Source organism: Antrostomus carolinensis, unplaced genomic scaffold (assembly GCF_000700745.2).
Source record: "Antrostomus carolinensis isolate BGI_N321 unplaced genomic scaffold, ASM70074v2 scaffold51918, whole genome shotgun sequence".
Taxonomy (NCBI): domain Eukaryota; kingdom Metazoa; phylum Chordata; class Aves; order Caprimulgiformes; family Caprimulgidae; genus Antrostomus; species Antrostomus carolinensis.
Window position 1 is genome coordinate 10055 of NW_010333382.1, and position 24981 is coordinate 35035.

The 24981-nt window shown below is 41.2% G+C and overlaps 1 protein-coding gene across 1 annotated transcript in view; it reads left to right on the forward strand.

The window, feature by feature from the left end:
• NPR3 (natriuretic peptide receptor 3) overlaps positions 1-23520 on the forward strand; it is a gene marked incomplete at its 5' end in the record, with an annotated part of 30397 nt that extends 6877 nt beyond the window's left edge. Inside the window, 5 exons of the mRNA XM_010173830.1 lie at positions 12067-12202; positions 16028-16122; positions 19253-19388; positions 20944-21028; positions 23409-23520. Coding sequence (XP_010172132.1) covers positions 12067-12202; positions 16028-16122; positions 19253-19388; positions 20944-21028; positions 23409-23520 — 564 coding nt within the window. The remainder of the gene's footprint in view (positions 1-12066; positions 12203-16027; positions 16123-19252; positions 19389-20943; positions 21029-23408) is intronic.
• Positions 23521-24981: the final 1461 nt, after the last annotated feature.

Here is a 24981-nt window from a genome sequence, read left to right on the forward strand (position 1 = left end):
TTAAACTTGAGAAAAAACTACTTTACAGTGAGGGTGACAGAGCCCTGGGACAGGCTGCCCAGGGAGGGTGTGGAGTCTCCTTCTCTGGAGACATTCAAGACCCACCTGGACGCCTTCCTGTGTAATTTCGTTTAGGTTCCTGCTCCGGCAGGGGGATTGGACTGGATGATCTTTTGAGGTCCCTTCCAATCCCCAACATTCTGTGATTCTGTGATTCTGTGATATTGCTAATGATCCAAAAGCTAATTTGTCCCGTTGAGGTCTTGTGTTTGTGTAAATTTGTAGGATTTTTGATGCTGATATTAAATGATCCTCAGGTTTAGCTCTGAGATATTTGAATGAAGGCAAGGAAAGACTGTATATCTCATTTTGTACAAAATGACACTTAAAAAAGGAAAGACCTTTGCTAACTGACTTTCTAGCAGCTAATACCTTCTACAAGCTTTGTTCCCTGAGTAGCTTGTGGAAGTAACACTCAGTTGCAAGTTTCCCTTTTAACTGGAAAAAACCCTCAGCTCAACAAGGCATGAAGTGAGAGGTTTGGGCGAGCCTGTCCCATGTCAGGACACCATCTCAACCAGCAGCAGGGTCCTGGGTGGGCAGATGGAAGCTGTTTTCTCATGGGAGTGATGCGCTTGCCGGATGGCTGATGGGGTGCTCCAGCCTCGGTGCTGTGGGTGCCTCATGCTGCGGTAACATAGACTGGGTTGAGTTCAGTGTTTGAAATCTGGCTGAGCCAAACAGTTTAAATGGAGAGTTTGATCAGGAGGGTGGCAGGGGTTGGAGGGAACGAGACACGTTTTGTTTAGGGGCATAAAGGAAGGACAGTTCTTCAAGGCCAGAAATGCGTGTCCCTGGTTTGAGAGGTCCAGGGCAGAAGAGATGTTGCTTCCACAGGGGCGGATCTTGCACTGGAATGGTTCGGGGAAGCTTTCCTGTACTTGTCTGAGCTATTGGTATGGTGAAAGAGATGCTAAATGACAGCAGGGCAAAGTCTAACTTTATGAAATTCAAGTGACAAGTCTTCCTGAAAGAGCAGTGTAGGTGGCAATCATTAACACCTCAAGGCTGTGATCTCTTGCCTGTTGGTGCATTCATGTCTTATGACTGAGTGCTTGGGAGGTTAAACCTGAACGTTGCTCTGAGAAAGGCTCACTCTCCAGAGGGTCAAATCTAACAGGAGGGCATGCTGGCCCTGTGGGTGAGTCACGTCATCCAGGTATATGAGTGTTGGCAGGCAGCAGGGCTGGGCTTTGCTTTGCCTGAGCTGTGAGAAAAGATCAGTGTACCGCGCTGCCAGCTCTGATTTTTTTCGGTGGGCATTTAGCAATTCCTCTAGTGCAGAAGGGTTAATGTAGTCGGCCTGTGAGGATGGGCTGTGTGAATAAAGGCAGTGGTGTTCTTGTGCACAGCAAGGAGGAGTAGGAACCCACAGGAGGATACTCCCAACTTTCCTTCTCTCTTTAGTAGATACTTTTCTCATTATGAAGAGAAGCCTGAGACAAAAATAAAAAGGTTTAGTCCATTCCGAGAACTAATATGTCAAGACAGGTTGAAAAGACAAGAGCTGTCTATGTCCCAGAGTAAATGAATAAAAGGGGCATGAGAAAGGGGCGTGGGACAATGGGAGGAGGGTAGGTGAGGAGCTCTGGGCGCCCTTTGCTCTGCGACAGGGAACAAGGCAACATTCAGTAGGCAGGAGGACATTTACATTTGATAGGACACATGTTTGCACAATGCATCCAGTTAGCCCACGACTGCAGACTACAAAATATCTTAGAAAGCAAAATCAAACATGATCTCAGGGGTCAGGCAGTCAATAAGGAAGCAAGAAGCTATAAGAGTGAGGTTTTAGCTTTTTGGATGAGCTGTAAATCCTCAAATTTTGAGTCATTAACTACCATGCTGCTGCTGGAGGCTGGGAGACCATGTTCCAGGTGTGCAGCTGGAACATTACTGCCTGCTGACAGGTACACAAAAATATCTTCTGAGTTAGGTGCTGTACCTCTCCTTTCCCATGCTGGTGGTATCCTTGCAGGTATTCCAGCAGAGGGATGGTTAATCAGCCAGCTGAACACCTTTCATCAGATATCCAGTATGTGAAGTAAAATAACAAAAACAAGTTGTTAATTTTTGAATTATTCGGAATGGAAGCATGATGAATAGCAGCCTGAGGGTTTGCATTAATTCCATGCCATCAAGGTTTACAAGTTCATGTGCCCATTTACCTTGGTATTTAATAAAAGGATCTTTTGTCATGGCAACCTCAGCCTCAGGTGAGCTTTTCTGGCCAATGATTTACTTCCAGCCCCGAGGTACCGCAGGTGCTGGCAGGTCATCTCTCTCCCCCAGCACTTGGGTTTCAGCTCCGGGGTGCGATGCCCTGCAGACAGGGCAGGGGAAGGGTGGAGTTCAGATTCCCTCAAAGCAGGGATTTGATCCTCAATTTCTCTCATGCTAACACAGCAGTTGTAGCCCCGGGGCTTTTAGATGAAAGGGGCAGGGGATTTGAAAGGACTGACTCCCTGTGGGGTTTCTGTAGAGACTTGACCGTGTCTCCATGCAGTGGGGGGGTTCTTTACCTGCCTGTGTGAGAGTAACAGGATCACATCCATCCCTCATTCTCTACCTCCTCTGCCAGCAAGGGTGAGATGTTGTGCTGCTGCTTATGAATCCTGGTTTTGTGTGCCTGATTTTTGCTTGGTATTGAATAAGGAGCTTAGATGACTAATCCCAGCTCCATGCGTACTTTTGAGCTAAGCACCACTTTTGGCTGTGCCTAAATCAACCGTGTTTATCCAGCCCTTAAGACTGTATTTAAAGCAAGTGCTCTGCTGGGTATTCTTTGTTAACCTGCTGCAAAGCAGAAAGAAATGTGATGGACCTTTCACAGCTCTCTGAGCAGACATGCATGACAACCTTGTGAGGCTTTTTACCCCATCGAAGACTTCACCAGCCCACCCTCATACTATTTATTAGCCAGCTAGTGTAGCACAGGTAAATTCAGTTTAAACATGTAAGTTCTCTCAAAAGTGATACAGTGATTTTTCTCTGAGTTTTGCATGAGAACTGATGTGATCTTGATAGTTTTTAGTACAGAAAATAAAATATTTCCATGATTTTTGTGGTTTGATGATAATGTTAGAAATCCAGAACCCAAAACAATTGCACATTGAACGAGGATAAACATTTAACAGAAAATGTCCTTCCTGTTTGTCCTAGCTCTGCATTTATTTAAACCAGTTAGCTTATTTTAGTAAGTGGAACTGATTTTTTCAGATGGGTGACACTCTCATCCTGAAAACTGAAATAGGTTACTGCTTGAAAAACAAACTTGCTTACTGACATTTAAAACTTAATACCTAATGAAAGAACTGGGTTTTTTTTTTTCTGATTACTAGGTGTTTATGCGCAATTAAAATGTCCCAGTGGTTGCATAATGCTAACTTAAAATGTAAGCATTCATTACAACTGTATAACAGGTTATCTTCAAAGTACCAATGGGGTCCTTAGAAAAATCTACTTCAAACAAGCATGCTTTAATTTATCTGTGTCTTCAGCTGAAAAGAGTAACTTTAGTATGTCTCGTGTTTCACCACCGTGACTAAAAGTATGATTTCTGGACATAGTTTTGTAACTCATCACATGAATGACCATGTAGTTTGCTAGAAAGCAGGAAAACCTAAAAATGTACAATGGGTAATTTTTAAATGAGAACTATACCTTCTACAGTTAAGAATCCTTCTTTATTCAAGCAATGATAATGTAGCGCTGGGTACTAGAGATCTTTTGCCTTGGTCATTTATCTGGAGTTAGAGATGTAGTACGAACATGGGGAGGTGGATTTCACCTTAAGTGCGCGTTAGGAGCGCATTAATGCCGTCTCGGATTCTCTCTTTCCTTGTTAGGTGGGCTGGAGCCCTTACAGCTAAATTGCGTAGGGAATAGTGTGTTTGTAAAGCATACATAAAGGAAAAATTCTCCATAATGATTATTCTGTAGGTAGTTCACTTCTGGTGCAAAACTGCTGCTCCACAGCTACATCAACTGCACTCCTTTGAGACCAGGAATAAAACATTATACAGTAACTGAAACAGCAGAGGGGTAAACTGGTAGGCAGCAACTTGCAGAAGGAATCGGTGTGCGTTGGATGGGGCCAGGAATAAATCCCACACACATTTGCTGCAGGAAAATCTGGTTACAGAGGTGCTTCCCGTTCCTGGAACAGGGCAGTTTTCAGCCAATCCCCCTCCTGATTTGGCCATGCTGTTGGAGGTCTGAGGGGTGGTCTGAGACCTGGTGATGTCAGGCTGTGGGTTTGGTCCAAAGCTGATACAAATCAGCGGCAGTCAGAGCCCCTTGCCGTGAGCTGACTGTGGGTAAGGCTCGAGATCTGCTGAAGTGGTGGTTTTCATGGCTGTCTTTGATGGAAGGAGCAGGTTCTTGAAAGTTTTCTGCCTGGCCTGTTGGCAGCAGGCACTAGGGGTTTAAAGGTGTTTTCTGGATAATCATAGGAGAGGGTTGCAAGCAATAAACAAAGAATGAGGAGCTCTTGCAGGCAGTGGGGTGGGTGGAAGGGTTCCTCTGTGTCTTTGCTTCTTGGTTGTCGCTTGTGCCTTGTCGTGTTTTAGTTGGCATTTCACAGCACAGCTCCCCTGCAGCCTGGGACTGAATCAGTTTCTGCTTCAATTTGCCATTGAGACAAGAGAACAACTTGTGGCTGCCCCAGCCGGATGACAGTGAGTACATCTACCAGTTTTTCAAGAATCGGGTATTATGAAAAACAAAGAAGAGAACATGAAGAATGAGGAGGAGAGACAAGAGCAAAAAAGCTGGCTTTGTGGTTAGTTTTCCTTCCCTAGCAAGAAAATAACCTTTGCCGACAAAATCCCTTAACTCCCTGAAATTGGCAGGCTTTTTAAAGAAAGGCCCAGATATTGATTGTTAATTTATTTTTATTTTATTTTTGTTAGTTTATTTCAGCAGACCTTCTTGTGGAACAAAAGGCTGGCTTCTGTTCCATGGTTGGCTTTAAAGTGGGTGGGAATTTGGCACTGGCAGTATTTCAGTCCCATTGGAGTAAGCATCCTCTTGTGTAGGTGGAACAAGGGCAGCAATGGTATGGCATACTGGGGGTGCACGTCAGCTCCTATACCAGCTGGTCAGATGCAGGGCTGAACAGTGCAGGCAGGCAAAGGCACAGTCTCACCATGAAGGAAGAGTGCTTACCTGTGGCAGAGCATCTTTGTGTCCAAATCAAACAGAAAGTGCAGTAAAAGCCAGAATCTTTCTATACATCTTGTCTCTCAAATGGTGCTTGTAGGCTCTTTCGTGATGGAGGTGGGCAGCTGATGGGCTGTGACTGTTGCTTGCTCCCCAGACATAATCATCACCCTGGTTTTTCTACCTACACCGTCTCTCTCAACTTGCACTTCAGTTGCAAAGTCCTCACGCAGGGGCTACATTGCCTGGTGTGCAGAGTGCTTAGGCGGAGGTGCACATCGCCATCCCCTCTGCGCTCAGCATTACTGCTGTACCAGTGAATACTGGTGAGGAGAGGGATACAAGCAGGCAGCCTTGTTGGAAAAAGCCTCCTTAAAGTTAAAGCGAAGTGATCTCTTGTTCGACTGCAGTGCTGAATTTTTTAAACTATAATTTTAAAGCAGAGTGTAAGCCTCAGTTTGCAGAATTCACATAATAAAGTTGTGTGCTCCCCTGTAAGAAAAGTCTTGTGTGGACTTCTACATAACACACTGTCTCTGTGTGAAAGATTAAATTAATGCAACACTATTTTAATATGTCTCTCTTAAATACACACAAGGTTTTATTGTTATATCACATCTCCTTACACTGGAGAACGCTCATATTCTCTCTAGGGTGAGATGTGGCTTCCAGCCCCAAATAACAAATGCGAATTGGGACAGTTATCTGTCGTTTAGAAAACCAAGTCCTGAGCTCTGGCCTCATGTGTTCTTGAGCAGGTGCCAGCTTATGTATTTATGTATTTATAGAGCGTTGATATCAGTGATTACAGTGAGAGGCTGTCCTTGGCTGCAGCTGCATTGCCCAGAATTTGGCATAAAGCGTTATGTTCTTTTTCAGTTGTGAATTAAATACTGAGGAAATGGCCTTCTCTGGAGAAGGCATATGTTTCTATTATTTTTCGCTTTCCCTTCCTGTTTCTTTGAACCACTAAGGTCCAGCTCTGTTAGGGAAGTGGTCTCGTCACCCGAGCGAACGGACTGTATTTTTAGTATTAGGCATCTAAACATCCAGCTTTAATTAACTGTTTTACAGCTTTATCCTTTCCAGTTGCTGGGCTTGTTTCACAGTGGTGTGATCTCTGTGGAGACAGGTCCGTTCGTGTGTCCATGTCTATAGGCACCCTGAGGTATGCTGTTTTTGAGAGCTGGCTATGAGTGAAACCTGTGGCTTTGCATTTATTATACATGGGAGTCCTTGAAATCCCAGCCCCGATGCATAGGGCGAGCTGTTTTCCATAGGTGAGGTTCAGTAACTCTCTGAGTTTCTGTTGCATAGTGGCGTTAAGAAATTAAGTGAGGATCTGAGGAGCTGGACAGTGGGTTAATGAGAGCTGTGATAATCCTGATGTGATGATAACGTGCAGGATGATATGTGGTAGTGTTATGGCAGTAGGAATAATAAATTACTGCAAAGCTGAAACTGGACAGGACATTACTGGTTTGCCTATTTGCAGGTAATGCAATGTAAGGATATTCTTCCCTTGGCTTCACATTCTCACTCTACATCTCATTTCCATCCAGAGTTTCTCATTGAGTTTATGCAAAGTAAAAGTTTAACAGCAAATCAGTTTGTAACAATCATATTTTATCTTTAAAAACCCCAAAAAATCAAACCCAACTGAATCAGTTGTATCTCGCTGTTTTCTACTGGGTGGGGATCATGAGCACCTTGTGGATTTGTGCAGCTCAGAGCAAGGTTATAGCAACTCATCAAGGAAGTGCTGAGGGCTCCTGGGCATCCCAGGAACATAAAAGGGTGCTTGTAACAATGGCATCAGCAGTGGCAATGTTGCCATTGAATGGAAGCGTGTAATGTCAGCAAATTGCATCAAAGAGAAAAATACCTGCTCCAGAATTAAGTGAAGAGTAGTTTGGATAGTGAGTCAGTTGACAGAAAACAACCAAAGATACATGTCAAGAAATGCATGTTAAAAAGTTACCTATGTCAGGGTTTCTTGGAAAAAAATCCTTTTTCTCAATGAAAAAGGATTAAAGAGACAACTGACAGTTAAACTACAGCTGCTTAGAAAAAGACTATTTTATTAAGATACACTGAAACAGCATGAGATAGCAGGAAAACATCTGTAAAAAACTGCAGGATGTGTTGCTGTGATGGAGAAGTCCATAGACATGAAGTGGGTGAAGTAACTTGGCATTAAATTGGTTTGAAGTGCATCATAGCAACTATATATATATTTGAAATATCGTTGCTGTATTTGAACTTTGTTGCCATATTTTTACTGTTTCACGTTATATTTTTACAGGGCAACAGTGTATTGCTAAAATTTATGAGGGTTCATTTAGAGTATTCATAGTCCTGAGGTTAGATGAGCTTCATGTGTTTATGGGATCATAGAAGCATAGAATCATAGAATGTTGCGAGTTGGAAGGGACCCACAAGGATCATCCAGTCCAACTCCTGTCCCTGCACAGGACAATCCCAAGATTCAGACCATCTGTCTGAGGGTGTTGTGCAAATGGTTCTTGAGTATTGTCAGGCTTGGTGCCATGACCACCTCCCTGCGATCAAACTTCCTTTATTGATTGCTTAAAGTTTTGTCTCTGTGGTCTAATCTGAAAGAGGGTGAAAGGTCAGTGGACTTTGAGAGGGCATTAGCTCACCTGAGCATCATGTCAAGTGTGTAAATTGGTTAAGATTTTTGCAAAAAGTCTGGGTACACCCCATGCAATCCCCCAGAGTCCTCACTGGTTTTGGCTGGGACTATAGTTTGACAACTTGAAACTCACTGCGGATGTACGGGGAAGTAAATGCAGATACCCAGTTTGGGGAATGTTAGCTGTTTGCTTTTGCAGTAGAGAAGTGATGATGATCGTCCCTACCTACCACTGAAGTGGTATGAATTGCTGTAATTGTTGTGATTCAGAGCTGGGCAGTTCCAGATGGAAGAGAATAATACTTAACAGTCAGTGGGCAGGATATGGGAAATTACGGGTCCTGCGTAGCTGTAGCTTGGCTGTCTTCCACATCAGTAGTATTTTGCATTGCTGTGTATGCTGTTAACACCTTGGTATATATGAATAGTGTGGTCACACTATAGCTGCTTGGGGAACTATAACTTTGAACCGTGTAAAATTTATTCATGTGATTTCCATAGAGAGGGGGGTTTTTTTGGGTTGGGTTTTTTTTCTGATGGAAGATGGTTAATTAGAGTACTCTGAAAGGTAGGAAATAAAAGGCACAAGTCTATGCTTATCTCACCCAGCTATGCAGTTGGGTTACCTGCTCTTTAGTTATATGCTACATTGAATGGATGTGAGAGTAATATGGAAGATGTCTCAGCAAGGGAGTTTCCACATACTTGTATTGTGGCCTCCAGAGATGTTAAGCAAACCTGGAAGCTCCTCTGCTGCAGCTCACATTACTGATGGCACACGTTGAGGGGTGGCTTTGCTGTGCAGTACAGTCAGGGACAGCAACATTTTAGTAGACCTGATTTGCAAATTGTGATCACAGCATTTAGAGTTCAGCTCACACCTATGAATAAAGAAAAAGCATAAATCAAAATGGAAAACACTGTAATGAAAATTTTCTGCTTTTTATTAGAGCTTAACTAAAAGAATTGTTAATTACCTACATGATTAGTGGATCTTTAATAGCTTTTATAATCTATTTAGTGTTGTCCTGAGGGCTGTCTAATTTTGAACCACACATTAATAATTACCATGGAGACCTTCAGGCAACCTGTGAAGACATCTTCATGTTTTCTCTGTTTCACACATTAATGGAACATATACTTCTTCTAGCCATTTTCATGCAGCAAAGAAAGGAAGGGTTACTGTCCTGTATTCTAAAATTCAAATAAACACAGGCCAAAAAGTGTAAAAATTGTTGAGGAAAATTTAGTGTCATTCTGTTTCGTAATTTCTGATAGTTGGTTATTTCACCATTTCTGATAGGACTGAATGTAGAAAAGAGGCTGTGTTAAAATAATAAAAAAAGAAAAATAAAGAAAATCCTTCATACCCATAAGGTACATGAGGTATCATTAACAGAGTTAAAGTCCAGAAAGGGGATCTAAGACTACATGGCTTGGGACACTTTTCTAGTAAGTCAGGAGTGGTATCAGATGGAACAAATTTTGCAGTCATTCTACTCAGACGATCTGTTGTAGACAGTCACAGGCAACATGGCTACAAAAATGACCCCGAGTGATGTCTGGACAGGACAGTCCCGAATGGAACAAAGAAAGAGCAATCCCTTCAAAATTATCTGCAGCCATTACTTCACATTGTAATATTCCTCCCATCTGTGATGTTTTCTCCTTTCTAGGTTTGCATGGTCCTACACATTATGCAACCATGGCGACTTCTAATCAAGCAAGGTGATATGCAGGAAAACTTTATGCCCTTCATTGTATCCTGTATCCCCTTTCATGAGCTGGCATTTGAACATGGTATTGGAATAATGTGAAATGTAGCCAGTGTGCCCAACATACGGCTTGGCTGGGGAGTGCAGGTGCAGTCCCACCTGCAAACAGTAAATATTACTCTTTTAGGAGAAGATTTGAAATGGCATAAATTACCAGCAGTTTCACCTTCCTTGACAACATAAAATAAAATGCTAGGTTTTGTGTGTGAGGAACTGAGAGGTGGCACAAATGATCTTCTGATGATTTTCTAATGTGATTTTTCATATGTAATGTCAGGGGGTTTGGCCAAGAGTCAAGGCAGAGGGGTGCGCCAGTAATCTCCCAGACTGCCAAGTGAGTTTTGACGGTGCTTATCTGGCAAATCTGCAGTGTCTACAGGAGGATTTTCAGGCTGGTGGCATGGGCAGATTTCAGATGGAGCAAATTAGCTGACAAAATGGATTTTGAAGGTTGCAGTGTTACACTGAGAAGTCTTTGCCATGGACAAAGGAAGTGACAAATCGCTTTCCTTGAAATGAATGCCAGCCACAAGCTGTAAATCAGCCAGCAGGGAGGTAAAGCAACTAGAGAGACTCATTTCTCTCCTGGGAGAATGAGTGTCACGTCAAGAAAGCCCATGTGTGATAATCTACAGGCCACTTGGACTCCAACGCTGGCACATAAAGCAGTTGTCAAGCTTTGTGGTTTCTTGGTTTAGGGTTTTTTTTTTGCAATTCTGAAAAATTAAACCCCCTGCTGGCAAAGCCTGTCCTGGTGTGCACTCTGCCCATCAGCTCTTGTTATTCCACCAAAAGCCTGACTTTCACCTCTTCTTTCATGCTTTCTCCTTAGGACAAAGTAACTGCAGCTGCCTTTTAGTCTTTGGCTGTCAGACTGAGCTGAGCTGTTCTGTGCCTTCTATAGCACTCTGGGCTCTTTCAAACTGATGGTGCATTTTCTTAATGAAACATAGGTTGGAGTTATCTAAAAGTTTACAGCAATGTAAACTTTTATGTTATCAGTAAATAATTCTGAAATTCTCCTTACTGTTGGCAACTGGTTAGGAGTGAAGGAATGTCTTGCGTGTAATTCCATTACCAGGGGCTTGGTTAGTTTGGCTTAGCCAATCAACTATGTAATACTTTTTATCTGTGGAACAGTTATTTACTTAACTGGCTACATGTTTTTATCTTTTAACATTTTTAATGTCCAGATAAAACTGTGAGAGTTAGAGTAGCACTTTATTTACCAACATTTTAAATTGTTTAGATACACTGAAGTGGAAGATAAGCCAAGTGCTGTTTCTATCCAGGAGCATATTTGTAGAGGTGGACTGTTCTGTGGAAATGGCAATAAGAGACCTTATAATGTGGTATAATCGTAGATTATGCCTTTGTTAGGATGTTAGGAACTTTTCCATTGTAATGAAACTGTGAGTGAATGGGAACATTTTTCTTGCAGCTGAAAAGATAATTCTCGGGGAATTATTGTGCATCAAACCAGGGTGCATTGAACTGCTGAGATGTGAGTTGCTGCTTAACAGAAGAGGAATACCTATGCTGCCCAAGCCATGTGTGTCTGCTTCTGCTGATGGCTATCCGTCTGAACTCAGCTCTTAAAATAATTATTGCTCCGTCACTGAAGCATAACGGGCTCCTGTGAACAAACCTGAAATGTTTCTGCCGCACTATGCTTTTAACTGTTGTTATTCACAGTAACGGAGACCAAAATCTGGAGGTTGCCTGTGTAGACTCGTGGGGGGCAGAGTTGGTTGGCAGCGGTCTTCTTTTGTATTAGGGTTAGAAAGCTACATTTCATTCATTTCATGTCACTTACTGAAAAAACTGTAAAGGACAGGAAACTGTTCTCTTGGCAGTTCCAGAGAACACATTACTGTAGAGGGTAAGTAGTTTCCTCCATTGCTCATAGAGATGCTCAGCTGAACAAGGGCCAGAAATGAAAGTAGTAATCATTAAACAAGCAAATCCACCAGTTGCACTCTCCAAAAAAATCATGGCAGAACATACTTCCCAATCCTGAGGTGCTAAGTCCTCTGCACAGGAGGAGGAGGACATACTCAGTGCTGTGGGAGGAGGGTGCTCAGCACCTTACAGAATCTCACATGGTCAGCTGCAGAATTTGTGTGTCTGGGCATGGGAACTGATCTGCAAATTTCTCCCCTATCTGCAAAGCTATTCAGACACAACTTTAAAGTGTGATTTGAATGTCTAGAATAGCAGATAAGTTGTCATTTACCCCCTGGGTTTTTTTGAAACACATTCCTTTGTGTTCCAGCAGTTGAGAAAATAACTCCGAATTAGTAATTTTGGTTAATTTGGAGGTCCTCTCTAGTTAATCAATTCCATAGTGAAGAAAAGTTTTTCATGTGTTAATTACCATTGTTTTTCTTCCTTTTCTTTTTTTTTTTTTAGGTGAACATGTTTGTGGAAGGATTCCATGATGCTATTCTTCTTTATGCTCTAGCTTTACAGGAAGTCCTGAAGTTTGGTTTCAGTAAGAAAGATGGGGAAAAAATTGTTCAGCAAACACGGAACAGAACATATGAAGGTAAGAGTTAATGAGGGATTCCTACTCTCAGAGTCAAAATAAATCAGGTCTTTGTTGTGTACAGAGCAAGGCACCCTAAGAGTGCATATTCTACTCTTAAATGAGAGGAAAATAACCATATGGAACCATGTACATCTTTAAGGCTGACTCACATACCTCACCAGTCTGACTTTCTTTTGCATCAACCCTTGAGGTCTTACTCAGCTCAAAAAACTCCTAACAATTTAATGACCCTCACTGATATTGTAAAGAAATAGCAATAATTTTCTCAGGCTCCTTCTTTGTTTTTTAAAGGATTACAGCTGCTCCCTTACTCATGTGCATCTATTAGCTCTGAGATTGCCTTATTTTTTCCATTTGACTTTTTTATCTTAAAAGCCTGGGAATGGATAGAAACAAGCAGGTGCCAGGTTTTTTGTTTGTTTGTTTCTTGATGGGGCTCCTTTAGGCCCTAGAAGGATTTCCCCCCAGCCTTCTTTCAGGAGCCACGCATGTTATCTCAGAGGCAGCAGCTGGACAGCACTGTGCCTTTCTGTGCCTAATCCTGTAGGTTGCAATTCCTCAGTGCAGCTGGCACTTCTCTTTCACCCTGCTGATGCAAAGTGATGCAAATGATTTTGCCAGGTAGGGCTTGTCATAAAGAAACCAAAGATTATTGGATTCATTTGTCATCTCTTAGAATAGTCTCATCCATCTCTTACAATACTGTAATCTTTTGGTGTAGAGTTGGCAAGATTTCCTATGGAAATGCCTAAGAGAAGGGAACATTTCCCCTAGATAAGCAGCAAATGATTAACTTGAATGTGTAAGAAAAATCTCAGTGGCCAGGTTCTCTGCTCTAAGAACACACTGGACATAGCAGAGGAAGGCAAGAAGGACAGCAGCTCCAAATCTTTTTTTCTGTTCTCAAATTGTGGCCTGAACACAAAAAAGGGTCCCCAGGGCAGCTTAAGGCAACACAGAGATTGCTTTAACGTACATTCATTGCAGTCATCCCGTAAGGAGCTCTGCACCAGCTGGAGATTGTGCTTGATGTCCCACTACTTCCCTTTACATCCATGGGTTCCCAAAACACACTGTTTTAACAGAGGGAATCTGGTGTGTAAAGATTTGTCTCGCTGTTTGATTATCCTGTGTATGAACAGTTGCCCCAGCACAACCTGTCTGTGTTTTCTCTACTCCTATGTCTCTGCTTCAGGAAACCACCAGCTGGTGTGCCCAGGCAAGTCTTTCATAGTACCATGTGCTCCATGTAGATTACACGATTGATTCTCACACCTTTCTTGTAAAACAAACCAGGAGGAAAAGTGTTCTCTTTCCTCACTTGAGAAAACCAGCTTGTTGTTGCTGGCTGACCTGTCACATCTATTCTGAAAATGTTACTGTCAAGTTGAGCTGTAAGGGTGCAGCTGAAAAGGTCAGAATGCTATGTAAGTCATATGCCATCTCCTCCCTGTGGCAGTACTTTGCTGGACATCATTTACAAGGATGAACCTGATTTTGAAAGAGGCCTTTAACTTGGTATCTTGCAAGCCAGTCCTTTTAGGAAAATCATGTCCCTTTATTCTGCCTGTAAGCCCCTCTCTGAATTGGATGCAGCATTGCGGAGTATGGTCCACCCACCAGGCTCTACTGCAGGACTGAAGCTTTATAATTCACTTAAACTTCTGCAAGTCAATGATGAGAACTTCAGTTTCATTAATTACATTAATTTAACTGCTGACATCTAGATATCTAATTGCCCGGGCACCTTATTTTACAGCCTGCTCTGAATAGGTGACCCATCAGAACTCCAACAGGATGTGGATGCTGTTTCCTGCAGCGTTCACAGTCTGTCAGCCACAACTGCATAGGCAACATCATGTGCTTGAGAAAAGATAAGGCTGAGGTGATCAAAAGGATTTCTTTCTGCTTGGGTTGTTAGAGGCACCCTGGTATGACTATGGGGCACGCTTTGTGGAGAATATTTCCTATTCATTGGCATTTTCTCAGAAAAAGTATAAAAATTCTCTGTGTGTAGATATCTAACATATTAGAACAAAAGAGAGTCCAGATAAAATCCTTCCACCTTCATCCAAATGCAGTTTTTCATTAAGATTGTTTCAAAATTTTCTAAAAATGCTTCTTAAGGAAGAACATTTTAGGAAATGTCGATATGTCAAACTCTTTGTCTAGATTCAGATGGTTAAGTTAAAAATTAGTCTTTCCCATTAAAAAAAAAAAAAATCCCATAGGAATTCTGAATTTCAGCAAATTTTAGTGCCTAATTCCAAAAATGGAGGTTTGGCTTTCTTAGGCCAGGGAGGTGTCTGTTAAAATTAACACCTCCTGTCAGATCCAGAATCCGAATTACTGTGCAGGCAAGGACATTGCAGCTCTTCGTAGTGGCCTTTTCCACTGCTTTCGCAGCCACGTGGTTGTTATATGCATTCCGTTTTTCTGCAGTAATCCAACTGGCAATTGTTTGATTACTGTATTGTGATAATGAAACAGATGCTTGACAATAATCTTTTGATGACCACTACATGTTTTGAAATATCACAGTAAGTTTAAACATTCCTGACATCACTAAATGGGAACAGAGACAAGATAAATGTAGGTGTGTTAATCTGTTGCATGTTTACTATCATTAGGTATGTTGAGAGGAATTTATGCTCTGGATGAATATCTGACCTATCTGTTATGATTTACAGTCACTGAGAACCTGATTCTCCACTGCTTTGTGCCTGGTTTAGTCTTGTAGTTGGTGTAACGTGGATGTAAAACGATGCCTGCTTGACTTATACTGGTGTAAATGGCTTAGTTTGGTGTCAGGCACTGGAGGATCACATTTAAGAATATCTGAGGTGATAAAGTCTTACAATGTCTTTGTTATTGTTAATTGGTATTGTTTGATGGATTTTAAGAACCTGTTTGGCTTAAACTGCAAGAAGTTGGAGCTGTGCGCTTTGTACACAAGGACATACATTGAAATAAGAGGTTCAGGCTGAATATGAGGAAGTGTTTTTTCACCATAACAGTTGGAACAAGTTGCCTCAGAGAGGTTGTGCGGTTTCCATCCTTAGAGGTTTTGAAGAGCAGATAAAACCCTGAGCATCCTCTTATTCTGACCTCAGAGCAGGGTCAGCTCTGAGCGGGGTGTTGGTCTCAAGACCTCCTGAAGCCCTTTCAAACTGGAGTTATGCTGTGAAGTCTATGATTTCCAGTTTGTCTGAACTTTCCTAGAACTTGTAAAGGAAGGAAGTGAACTGAGGGGTCTAAAAATATAAAACAAACAGCACCTTATTATGCAGTTAATCCTATGTAAATGCAGGACTTAATGCATACTTAATGCACATGATGCCTCACGTCCATGCCCCCTCCAGTATCCCATCAGGTGGAAAACAACACTGGACTAGCTGTATGGGTGCACCAGCCCCATCAGTCTGCAGGGCATAGGGCTGTGCCCCTCCGTCCTCTGAAGCACATGACCTGGGTTCTCCTTATGAGGGCATTTCAGGGTTAGGCTCTCTGTAAACAATTCACATTAAATATATTTGTGTTTTGTTCTTGCATGCTGGCTTTTGGATTAGGTTTTTCTCACGTATTCCCCAAACAGTCTCGCACATTTGATATTTAAAAAGGAGAAATGTTAAGAATCCAGGAATGCAGGCACCAAGATGAAATTACAATTTCTTTTGGAATGCCAACAAAAATGCTGGGAGACTGATGAGATTTCCTGTCCTATTGGTCTGTAAAAACCTGTCCACTGTTTTCTTGTTTGCCTTGGAAAGGCTCAGTATTTTAACTAATTAATTTTCTAATTCCTCACATGCCATTCTTTAGGCATTGCAGGGCAGGTGTCCATTGATGCCAATGGAGACAGATATGGGGATTTCTCTGTGATTGGAATGACGGACCCAGAGGCAGGCACACAGGAGGTAAGGAAAAAAACACTATTCGAGTTGGCCACTGATGCATTAGCCATTGTAATGTAACACCATATCACCTGTTTACTTGGTAGACAGCTGTTTATTTAATATACACATTTAAATGGTATTGCTTAATCTTAACCAAGCAAATGAGAAGACCAAATCCTTTCTATTAAATAATTATCTTGAAGTAGTTATCCTGAGTTTTTTTAAACTTTCTTAACTTATTTTCTTTAACAATATGTCTTTCTTCATATGATGCTAAGGGTCTTTAAAATTTAAAGGGTGAAATCGCACAAGCTAGCTAAGCACTCATAAATTTTGAATATGAGAAATTAGTGTTTAAAAGGAGCAAGGCCATTTATTCATTGGTAAGAAAAAGATTAATCTTACAGCAACAGGGATGCGCAAGTTACCCTGTGAGTACAAACACAGTGAGTACAGGTATTTTAATCTTCCCCTGTAGAGTGCAGGAGTGCAGACCTTGCTTCACCTTGTTTAGCAGGCAGTAAGACCTGAGTGCCTTGTTTTCAATGTCTAAGAGACATTTTAATCAGCTGGCTTCATCTACACCACGTGGGTTATTCCACTGGACACAGCAGGGGTCGAAGCAGCCAGACTGTGAAAAACAGTCTGTGAGAAATAGCACCAGCTGCACATAGAGAATAGCATGACTGGGTTGAGTATATTAATACATATATTGCCTTAACTCCAGCTGCAGCATAAAGCTGCTGTTAGTTGCAAAGTCAGCATCAGCCTCAGCTTTACTCGCCTGCCCTATTTCATCAAGCTCAAACGTAAAGCAGCAGCAAATTTGATCTGGACATTTCTTCATGTGGATTTGAATCTGGTGAAGTTACATGGTTCTTGTCAGTGCTGTGGTAGAGACAAACTCAAGTCTAGTGTGTAGTGTATGTAAAAGTGGCTGACAAACTACAGCAATAAACTACAGACACTCCCAGGGGTAGGAGTAATCGTTAATTGAAGCTAGGAGAACAAACTGGTTGGGATCACTTTGATTTGAAACACTTGTATTTCTTCTGTTTGTTGAGTCCATTAGCTTTTAATCTTTATCAATTTAATCCCCCCCTCCTACCCTGCCTTCCATAGCTCTTTCACTTGCAAATTAAATCTTTTATTTCTTTGATGTTACATTTCTTCTTTTAACATATTACTCATTTTAATTTCCTTCTGCTTTGTTCCTGATGCATATAAATATACATGCCATTAACATATTTTTCATGTGATTCCTTATTACTTGTGTCTGCTACATTGATTTCTGCTCTTAATGCCTCACTCTAAAAACAGTGTTTCTTTGATGGCTTGTTTTATTAATTTTGCAGATTTTTTCTATGTCCTTACGAGAATGTTTCTGAGCTGAACTGAACCAAAATGAATGGATATTTGGACAGAGGTGTTTTCCCAGGTCCGTTCACAGAGTTTAAAGCTAGAAGAAAACACCAGATTACCTAGTTTGACCCCTGCTGTATTACAGACAGGCAGGTTTCTTACCCTTGTATGGAGCTCTGTAGCTTACATGTGACTAAAGCTCGTGCTGTAACAGGCATTCATTTTTCATTTGGAGACACTGAAGAACAGGGACGGCCTTGCTTGCACCCTTGATGTTTGTTCCACTGTTTAACCACTCTTGCCCTTTAAAAATCTAAATCATACTTCTGATCTGAATCCCTTTGGTCACTGCTTATTGCTGTTTGGTCTTTTAAGCCTTTTCTTCATGCTTTCATATTTAGGAAGTCAAGCTGGTAGGGAACTCTCCCACTCCTGTTGATAAATTAAACAATCTGGTAATGAATAGTCTACTGCTTGCAAATGGTCTCTGAGTTTTTTTTCCCCCTACTTTTTCCACTTTACTGAATTTGCTTTTGTTGTTGAACAAATGCTAAAAGAAGTCTTCTAAGGATTTATCTCCCAGTTTTGCAACTGGGAGAGAAATTGGCTCCTTTATTTAGTGTGAAATATACCTTTCTGTATCTAACCAGGACAAATGTTATCTTTTAACTCCCTTCAAAATTAAATTTAGGTGACAGATTTGAACAGGCTATCAGTGGCTTGAATTCTAAAATCCAGTGTTTTAATAGATGGGTTTTTTATTCATGGTAGGACAAATACGTCTTTTGATGTGTTTCTGTTATCACTTCTGACCAGTTCAGTGTCACGATATTTGGCCTTTATTACTCTACAAAGATTTTTTTTTAACTGTTTTCAGGTGACTGACTTACTACTGTTAGCACAATTTAGTCCTGCAACTTTGCAAGAGATCCAACATATGTTTTCTTGAATAAAGCCTGGATTTACTGTTGAGGACAGGACTGAAATTCTGAAGTATCTTGATGAATTGGTCTATAATCCATACTACCAGAATAGTAAGCATGAAAGGTCCTTTTTGTGTAAATATCAACAACTGCAGAAATACATGGTGGAGAATGACAGGTTCTGTTGTAGTTCTTCAGATGTTTTGGAGATTTTAGCTGAACATGATCAGGTACCTCCAGATCCTTGCAAAGTAGAAAACTCCAGCCTGAAGTGTGTAGTCAGGAGCCTCAGTACACAGGGTACTTGAAATGATGCTTTCACTTAGCTGTGGGACAGTCATGAGCACTCAACCCACTACAGAGCAATTGAAGAAAGCCCAGGGAGAGCAGGAGGAATATTCAGAGAGTTAAAAAAATCTTGTGTGAGGTCTACCCTCAGGTTTGTATAGAAGAGAAGCCTGAGGACAGACCAGACAAGAGCCTGTGAATATGTAAAGTGATGTTTCAGAAAGGAAGAGTATGTAAGTAGTGATGGATAATTGCAACAAGGGAGAGTTAGGTTACGTGTTACCCACTGACAGTAAGGATAGCTAAGTTCCAGAGTAATTGCCTACTGTTTTAGAGTCTCCATCTTTAGAGGTTTTTAAGAACAGGTTAGATAATCATCTGTCAGGAATGCTTTTGTTCAGCTGCTACTGCCCTGGGGCAGGGCATGGACTCCATAACCTCCCACAGACCCCTTCAGCCCTCTTCTCTGTGATGCCATATCCTGCCACAGGACTCCAAGTGAGTGATGCCGCTCTCCTGTTTGTTTTGCTTCCCTAAGCTGACAGGAAAATCTTTTCATTCCTTTCTTTTTTGCATAGGTAATTGGGGACTACTATGGAAAGCAGGGACGTTTTGAAATTCGATCAAATGTGAAGTATCCTTGGAATCATGGCAGGCTGCGACTAGATGAAAGCCGAGTTTCAGAGCACACAAACAATACACCATGTAAATCATGTAAGTTTAGTGACTTAATGCTTCTGCCCAGGCTGTTAGAGAGAGGAATCCATGTGGTGATGCAACATAATGGGACATATTAAATCCTATTGCTTAGCATAGTTGTCCAACTGAGACATCATGAATATGTCTCTCTGCTGACTGTGAAGTTAAGGTCTGGCAGCCATGGGTAGTACGTGGTCTGAATCACCTCCCTGAACTTAAACGTGGCAGTAAACATGATGCACAGCCCAGGGCCTTGGAAGCTTTAGGACTTTCCAGCCGTTAAAAGTTAAAATCTGTTTTAGCCAGAAAGAGGGATATAACTGATACTCCAAACAGAGAATAATCATATTGATAATGAGCAGCTGGGGAGGTTAGTGCTGATGGGAGCAGTGTTCTCCCAGTGCAGAATGACTTTCAATGGCATGAGACGGCACTGCGAGGTTCTGAGAAGTGAAGTCAGTCAAATGGGGCAACGCCTGCGAATCCGGAAGGATGGGACTACCTTCCACAGGGAAAGTGTCCTTGTTTTCCTTGTGCTGACTTTGCAGACCATGTTGTAACGAGTAGGATATTGCAAGGAGATAAGGGTAGGAAGATACTGGTGCCTCAGTGGCAAAGAGCGGTCTTAGCTTTTCACAGGAAACAAATTGCTAGTTCTGCAGCGAAAAAGTATCTGCAGCTTGATAATTCTTTGATCCCTGAAAAACCTGTGTGTACACATGTGCTGTAGAGACTGTTTCCAGGCCATACTCTCTATGCTTAGCATGGTGTAGCTATGCAGCTTCTTCATTCCACACATCTTGATGTACAGACGAAATTCCCTCAAAGGGTCAAGGATGAATGGAGGGGGGGAAGCAGTGTAATTTCCTTAATATTTCTCTGTTCCTTTCCACAAATCCAGGTAGGCATGAAAAAGGGAGCAGGCTGCGCCCACATGAAAATGCCATTGTTCTTCAGCTGTCCTGCAGTTTGCAGAGTGATGGTCCCTACTTGGGCTCCACTTAAGCCACTGTGTCCCTCTTCTGCCTCTGCTGAGATTTGGAAGTTCATATGACTTTAACTTGAAACAGCATAGGTTCAGGGAAAAAAAAAAAAAAAAAAAAAGAGCTGTTGAATAATCGTACAGTCATTTTAATAAATGTGGGTGATAGAGGGTTATGGTGCTAAACAAAGTGAAATTAGTTTGTTTCTCTTACAATGACTCAGGGCATATTCAGTGCTGATTCCTATTATGAGCATCATTGGAATCCCAGTCTGTGTTATGATTCAGACCAAGCTGTCTGGACCAGTTTCTTAAAAACGTTCCTGTGTATCACATATCTAGAATTGTGTCTTTCATCTGACACTGATCCTGGGGGCTTGTTTAACCCTGAGGAAAGGAAGGACAAAAAATAAACATGCAGAAACTGGAACTAAGGAAGGGGTTCCCATGGAGTCCTGAGCTCTGAAAGGCTTTAGTTATTATCTGATGTTGGTCATGCACTTCCTAGTTGTGTATATTTTCCAATATACGAATGCAAATAGTTCTCAATATGAACTCTGATTGTTTATTTTTCCCCTTTTCAAGCAGGTGGTCTAGGAGAATCAGCAGTTACAGGAATAGTTGTGGGTGCCTTGCTCGGAGCAGGATTGCTGATGGCTTTTTACTTTTTCAGGTTAGTCCAATTCAATTAAAGTTCTGTAAACTCTTTACTCCTTATCCCCACCTCTCAGCTCCTGGCAGCACATCCTTGATGGGAGACAGAGAGGCACCATAATAATCTGTGGTAACATTCCTACCAAAGACAGTGAACACACTTTGATTGTCCTTTTGTGTATATCCAAATAATTCTATTGACTCAGGTACTCATCCTGTAACCTCTTACATCTCTGAGTAACTTTACTCATGGAAACAATTACGGTCAGTTCCAGTCATTCAGAATTGCTTTAGTAAAGTGCCATGGCCTTGAAAGCTGCCTTTGTTTGGTACTCCTTGCCAGCACAATTGTGCAGGCTATGATCATGCAAGAGATTTATATCACTTGCCTGGTACCATGCTTAGTTTTTGAGTATTGGGTGGAATTGTACTGGAAGCTAGAAAGAGATTCTGTTTTGATATAAGAGAGCATTTGGATTTCAGAGCTGTGCATTTAATTTAGTAGGCTGAGGTCAGTACGGGGTGATCAGTGTTTTATTCCTGTTTAAGTAAAATAATTCTTACACTACTAATTAGCAAATCTAAAGTCTTGAGAGTTGATCCAACACTGACAGACTGTCTTTATAGTGTATGTCATCAGAGGTTCTTGCATCTTTTATACATTCTCAATCTGAGATGATAATTTTTAAGTGTGTTTTTTAACATTGCTGATATTGGGAGGGAATTAGTATGTGAGGACAAGAAATGACATAAAAGACATATCTTCTGCTGGTACAAAACTATGCAAAGCATCATTGTAGGAACAGGACTTAAACTCTTAGTCATCTGACACAAAGATTTGGATTGGAAATCCATGTGAGCAAAGGTAAGTGTCTGTAAAGTGTCTGACCACAAAGACCTGAGCTCAATACCCAGTCTTTGTATTTATGGTTAGAGGGGATAAATTAGCATTTTTTTGGGTGCAGTTCATGTCATCCTCATGTGAAACCTAAACCAGGTCTGAAGAATCCCTCTTAGAAGTGCCTATTTCTCTCCACTGACTGAAGGAAGATGCAGTACTCTGTCAAGACAGGTCTGCGTATTGGAGACACCTAAAGACACATGAGTGAATTTCACCCTGGAGATCTGATTGCACCCACTCAAAGAAGGAGTAGGGACAACTGTCTAATTCCACCATTAGAATAAATATATGAAACATAACATATCAGGATGTATGGGTCAGATTTTCAGAAAATGCAGGTCTAGGAATTGTGTGTCTGGAAGTAATTTGTACCTGCAGCTTCTGTACCTTTCAAACTGTATGTGTACCTTCTGAGTACATCTCATTTGGACCTGTGATTACTACAAACGAGCATGTAAACACAGTTTTGAGTGTGCATGCAAACCGTTAAAAGATCTAGGTAGTAGTTCTAATATGTAGCTTTGAAAGGATTTAAACTTAAAGAGCTACATTTCTGAAATGTGGACCTGTCCTGTTGAGCCATGGTACCCAAATTAAAACCTTAGTGTTTTGATAATCATTCTTCCACTGCTATGTGTCTAGCTCTGACTCCTGCTACACATGCAGGTGGAGCAGAGATTTCCTTTGGCTACAAGCTTTTGCATCTGCCCAAGCAGTACTATAGGCACATGGGGCTGGACAAATGCCTATCTGCAAAATTGGTCCTGAAACTCAATGGAAACACAAATACATAAAATATAAATGTGAACATTCTTATGATTTTGGATGGAGATTTGGGTACTAAAGGGGAAACTGAAAGGCAGTCAGAGGGCTTGTTTGAAATATATAGTAACATAACAGAATTCTTCAAAAGGCCCTAAAGGAAGACACACAGGAAAAACTGTGTCTGATGTATGAGCAATTGTATTTACTTCTTATCTGTCCTCTACATCCTTCTTTTTAATTCATCATACTGCCTCCTCTGACATTACAAACATAGTAGCTTTCTCAGAGGGAGATGGGAGGATTAGTTAATATATAGTTTCAGTGAGAAATGCAACTGAATAAAGAGTCAGATCTGTTTGAACTCTGCAAAAAGTGCTCCCCCCCATATACTGGAAAGAAATTTGCTTTGATCAATATAAAGCAGTGATGTGACACAGCTCACATGACACTTCACAAAAACTTCCTAATCACTTAGATCAGAAATTTTCAAAGAAGCAAACGTCTGTGTCTTGGTGCTTTGAGACTGCCCTCTAGAAATTAACAGGCATTCTTGAGCCTGGGTAAAATGTTTCAAGGCAAACTACTTTAATCTTTGACCAGGGTTTCACATTCTGCCACATTTCATTTTTCAACTGGCACCCAGCTGTCCCCTACAGGCATTCTTTATAAGGGAAGTCCTGTTATCCTATAGCTGGAGAAGGATTTCTCACTCTGTTCCTTTCCTTTCATGCAGAAAGAAATACAGAATAACTATTGAGAGAAGAACTCGACAGGAGGACTGTAACATGGGGAAACATCGGCAGTTACGTGAAGACTCCATTAGATCTCATTTTTCTGCTGCATAAAGAAGAAAAAGAATCCTATTCTTCCTGGGGAAAAAAAAGAATTAGGGAAAAGGACACAACCAAAGACATCAGTTTAAAAAGAAGAGGCTCTTGAAGAACTCACTCTTTTAAGCAGTAATTTTGTCTTAATTTCTTTCAGAAGCTCAGGAATGATTTACTAATCACATTATGCCACATGGCCTTTCATCTCATGAAAAAAGAAAATGATGCAGTTTGATGTTATAGGATGTACTTAATATGTAAAGACAGTATTTCTTAAGGCATATATTAAGGGCAGCAGATCTGGGTTTAGTTGATGGGCAATGCCTCATTCTGTTCCTTTTTTTTTCTTTTTTTTTTTTTTTTTTTTTGTAGCTCCCACCACCTCCTTCCTTAATTACATCTCATCCATGTGTTATCAAATATGGTTTCACAGGCACAGGTGCTGGTTGCTGTCAAAAGGAAAAAAAGGATTCATTTGGGGTATGACCCTGCATCACTAAATCATTGCCGTTGATTACAGGGGATACAGGATTGGTCATATGGAGTTTAATTCTGGGAGGAACTGGCACTTGGATGTAATTAACTCCACTGGGGTGTAATTGACTCCACTGAGAAAGTCAGGCAGGTGGAAACACACACAAGCCATTCTTCCTTGTTTGTGTACTACCACAATTGAAAGCACTGATTCTTCCTCTTAGCTGCTGGGAGTTAGGAAAAACTCCGGTGGAGGATGAGGAGTTTCACTGATGTGAAATAGTGAGAGAGAAGACAATCAAGTCTCTGGAGAGGACTGGCTGATTCCTCAGTCTTACATGTGTTTTATCATGCTCTTTTCTCTCCATTGCCATGGCTTTTCAGAGAGACAAATACATTCCATGTAGAGCCTGCTCCTGTTCCCAGTGAAGTCAATGGCAAAATCCCATTAACTTCAGTGAGCACAGGGCTGCATCCAAAATTGTAAATATGAAAGTGTTTGTATAGCTGAAGCAATTTCAAAAAGGGGATCTTTTTTGTGTAAAAATTACATTCCATGCTACCATTTTATTTTTAGGATATTTTTAATCTTGTATTTTTCTATTAAAGTATCTATTTTTGCTTTGGTAGGATTAAAAATTAAGGGAGAGGATGTTTTGAAGACCTATTTTTTATGATAGGAGTAACATGCAGGGAAAGGCAACAGCTGTAAATTTAGAACCAGTGTTTAGGGGAGGAGAAGTGACTTCATGGATAGTAACAGACTTTTTGCCCCACTTGTTTCTCCAGGCATGTGCAACATTCAAATAGTTATTTAAACAATATAAATGCAGTTATTAAATTACCTATCTGATGGTAGCACAGTCCTGAAAATAATGAACTTTTCACATGTTAAGTAGTTATGCATTAGTCTGTGAGACTGGCTATTCATGTGTGTAGAATTAAACACACAAGGAACTACCTTCAGGAGTCAAGGTGTTAAAACACTACTCTAGGGCTGACTGT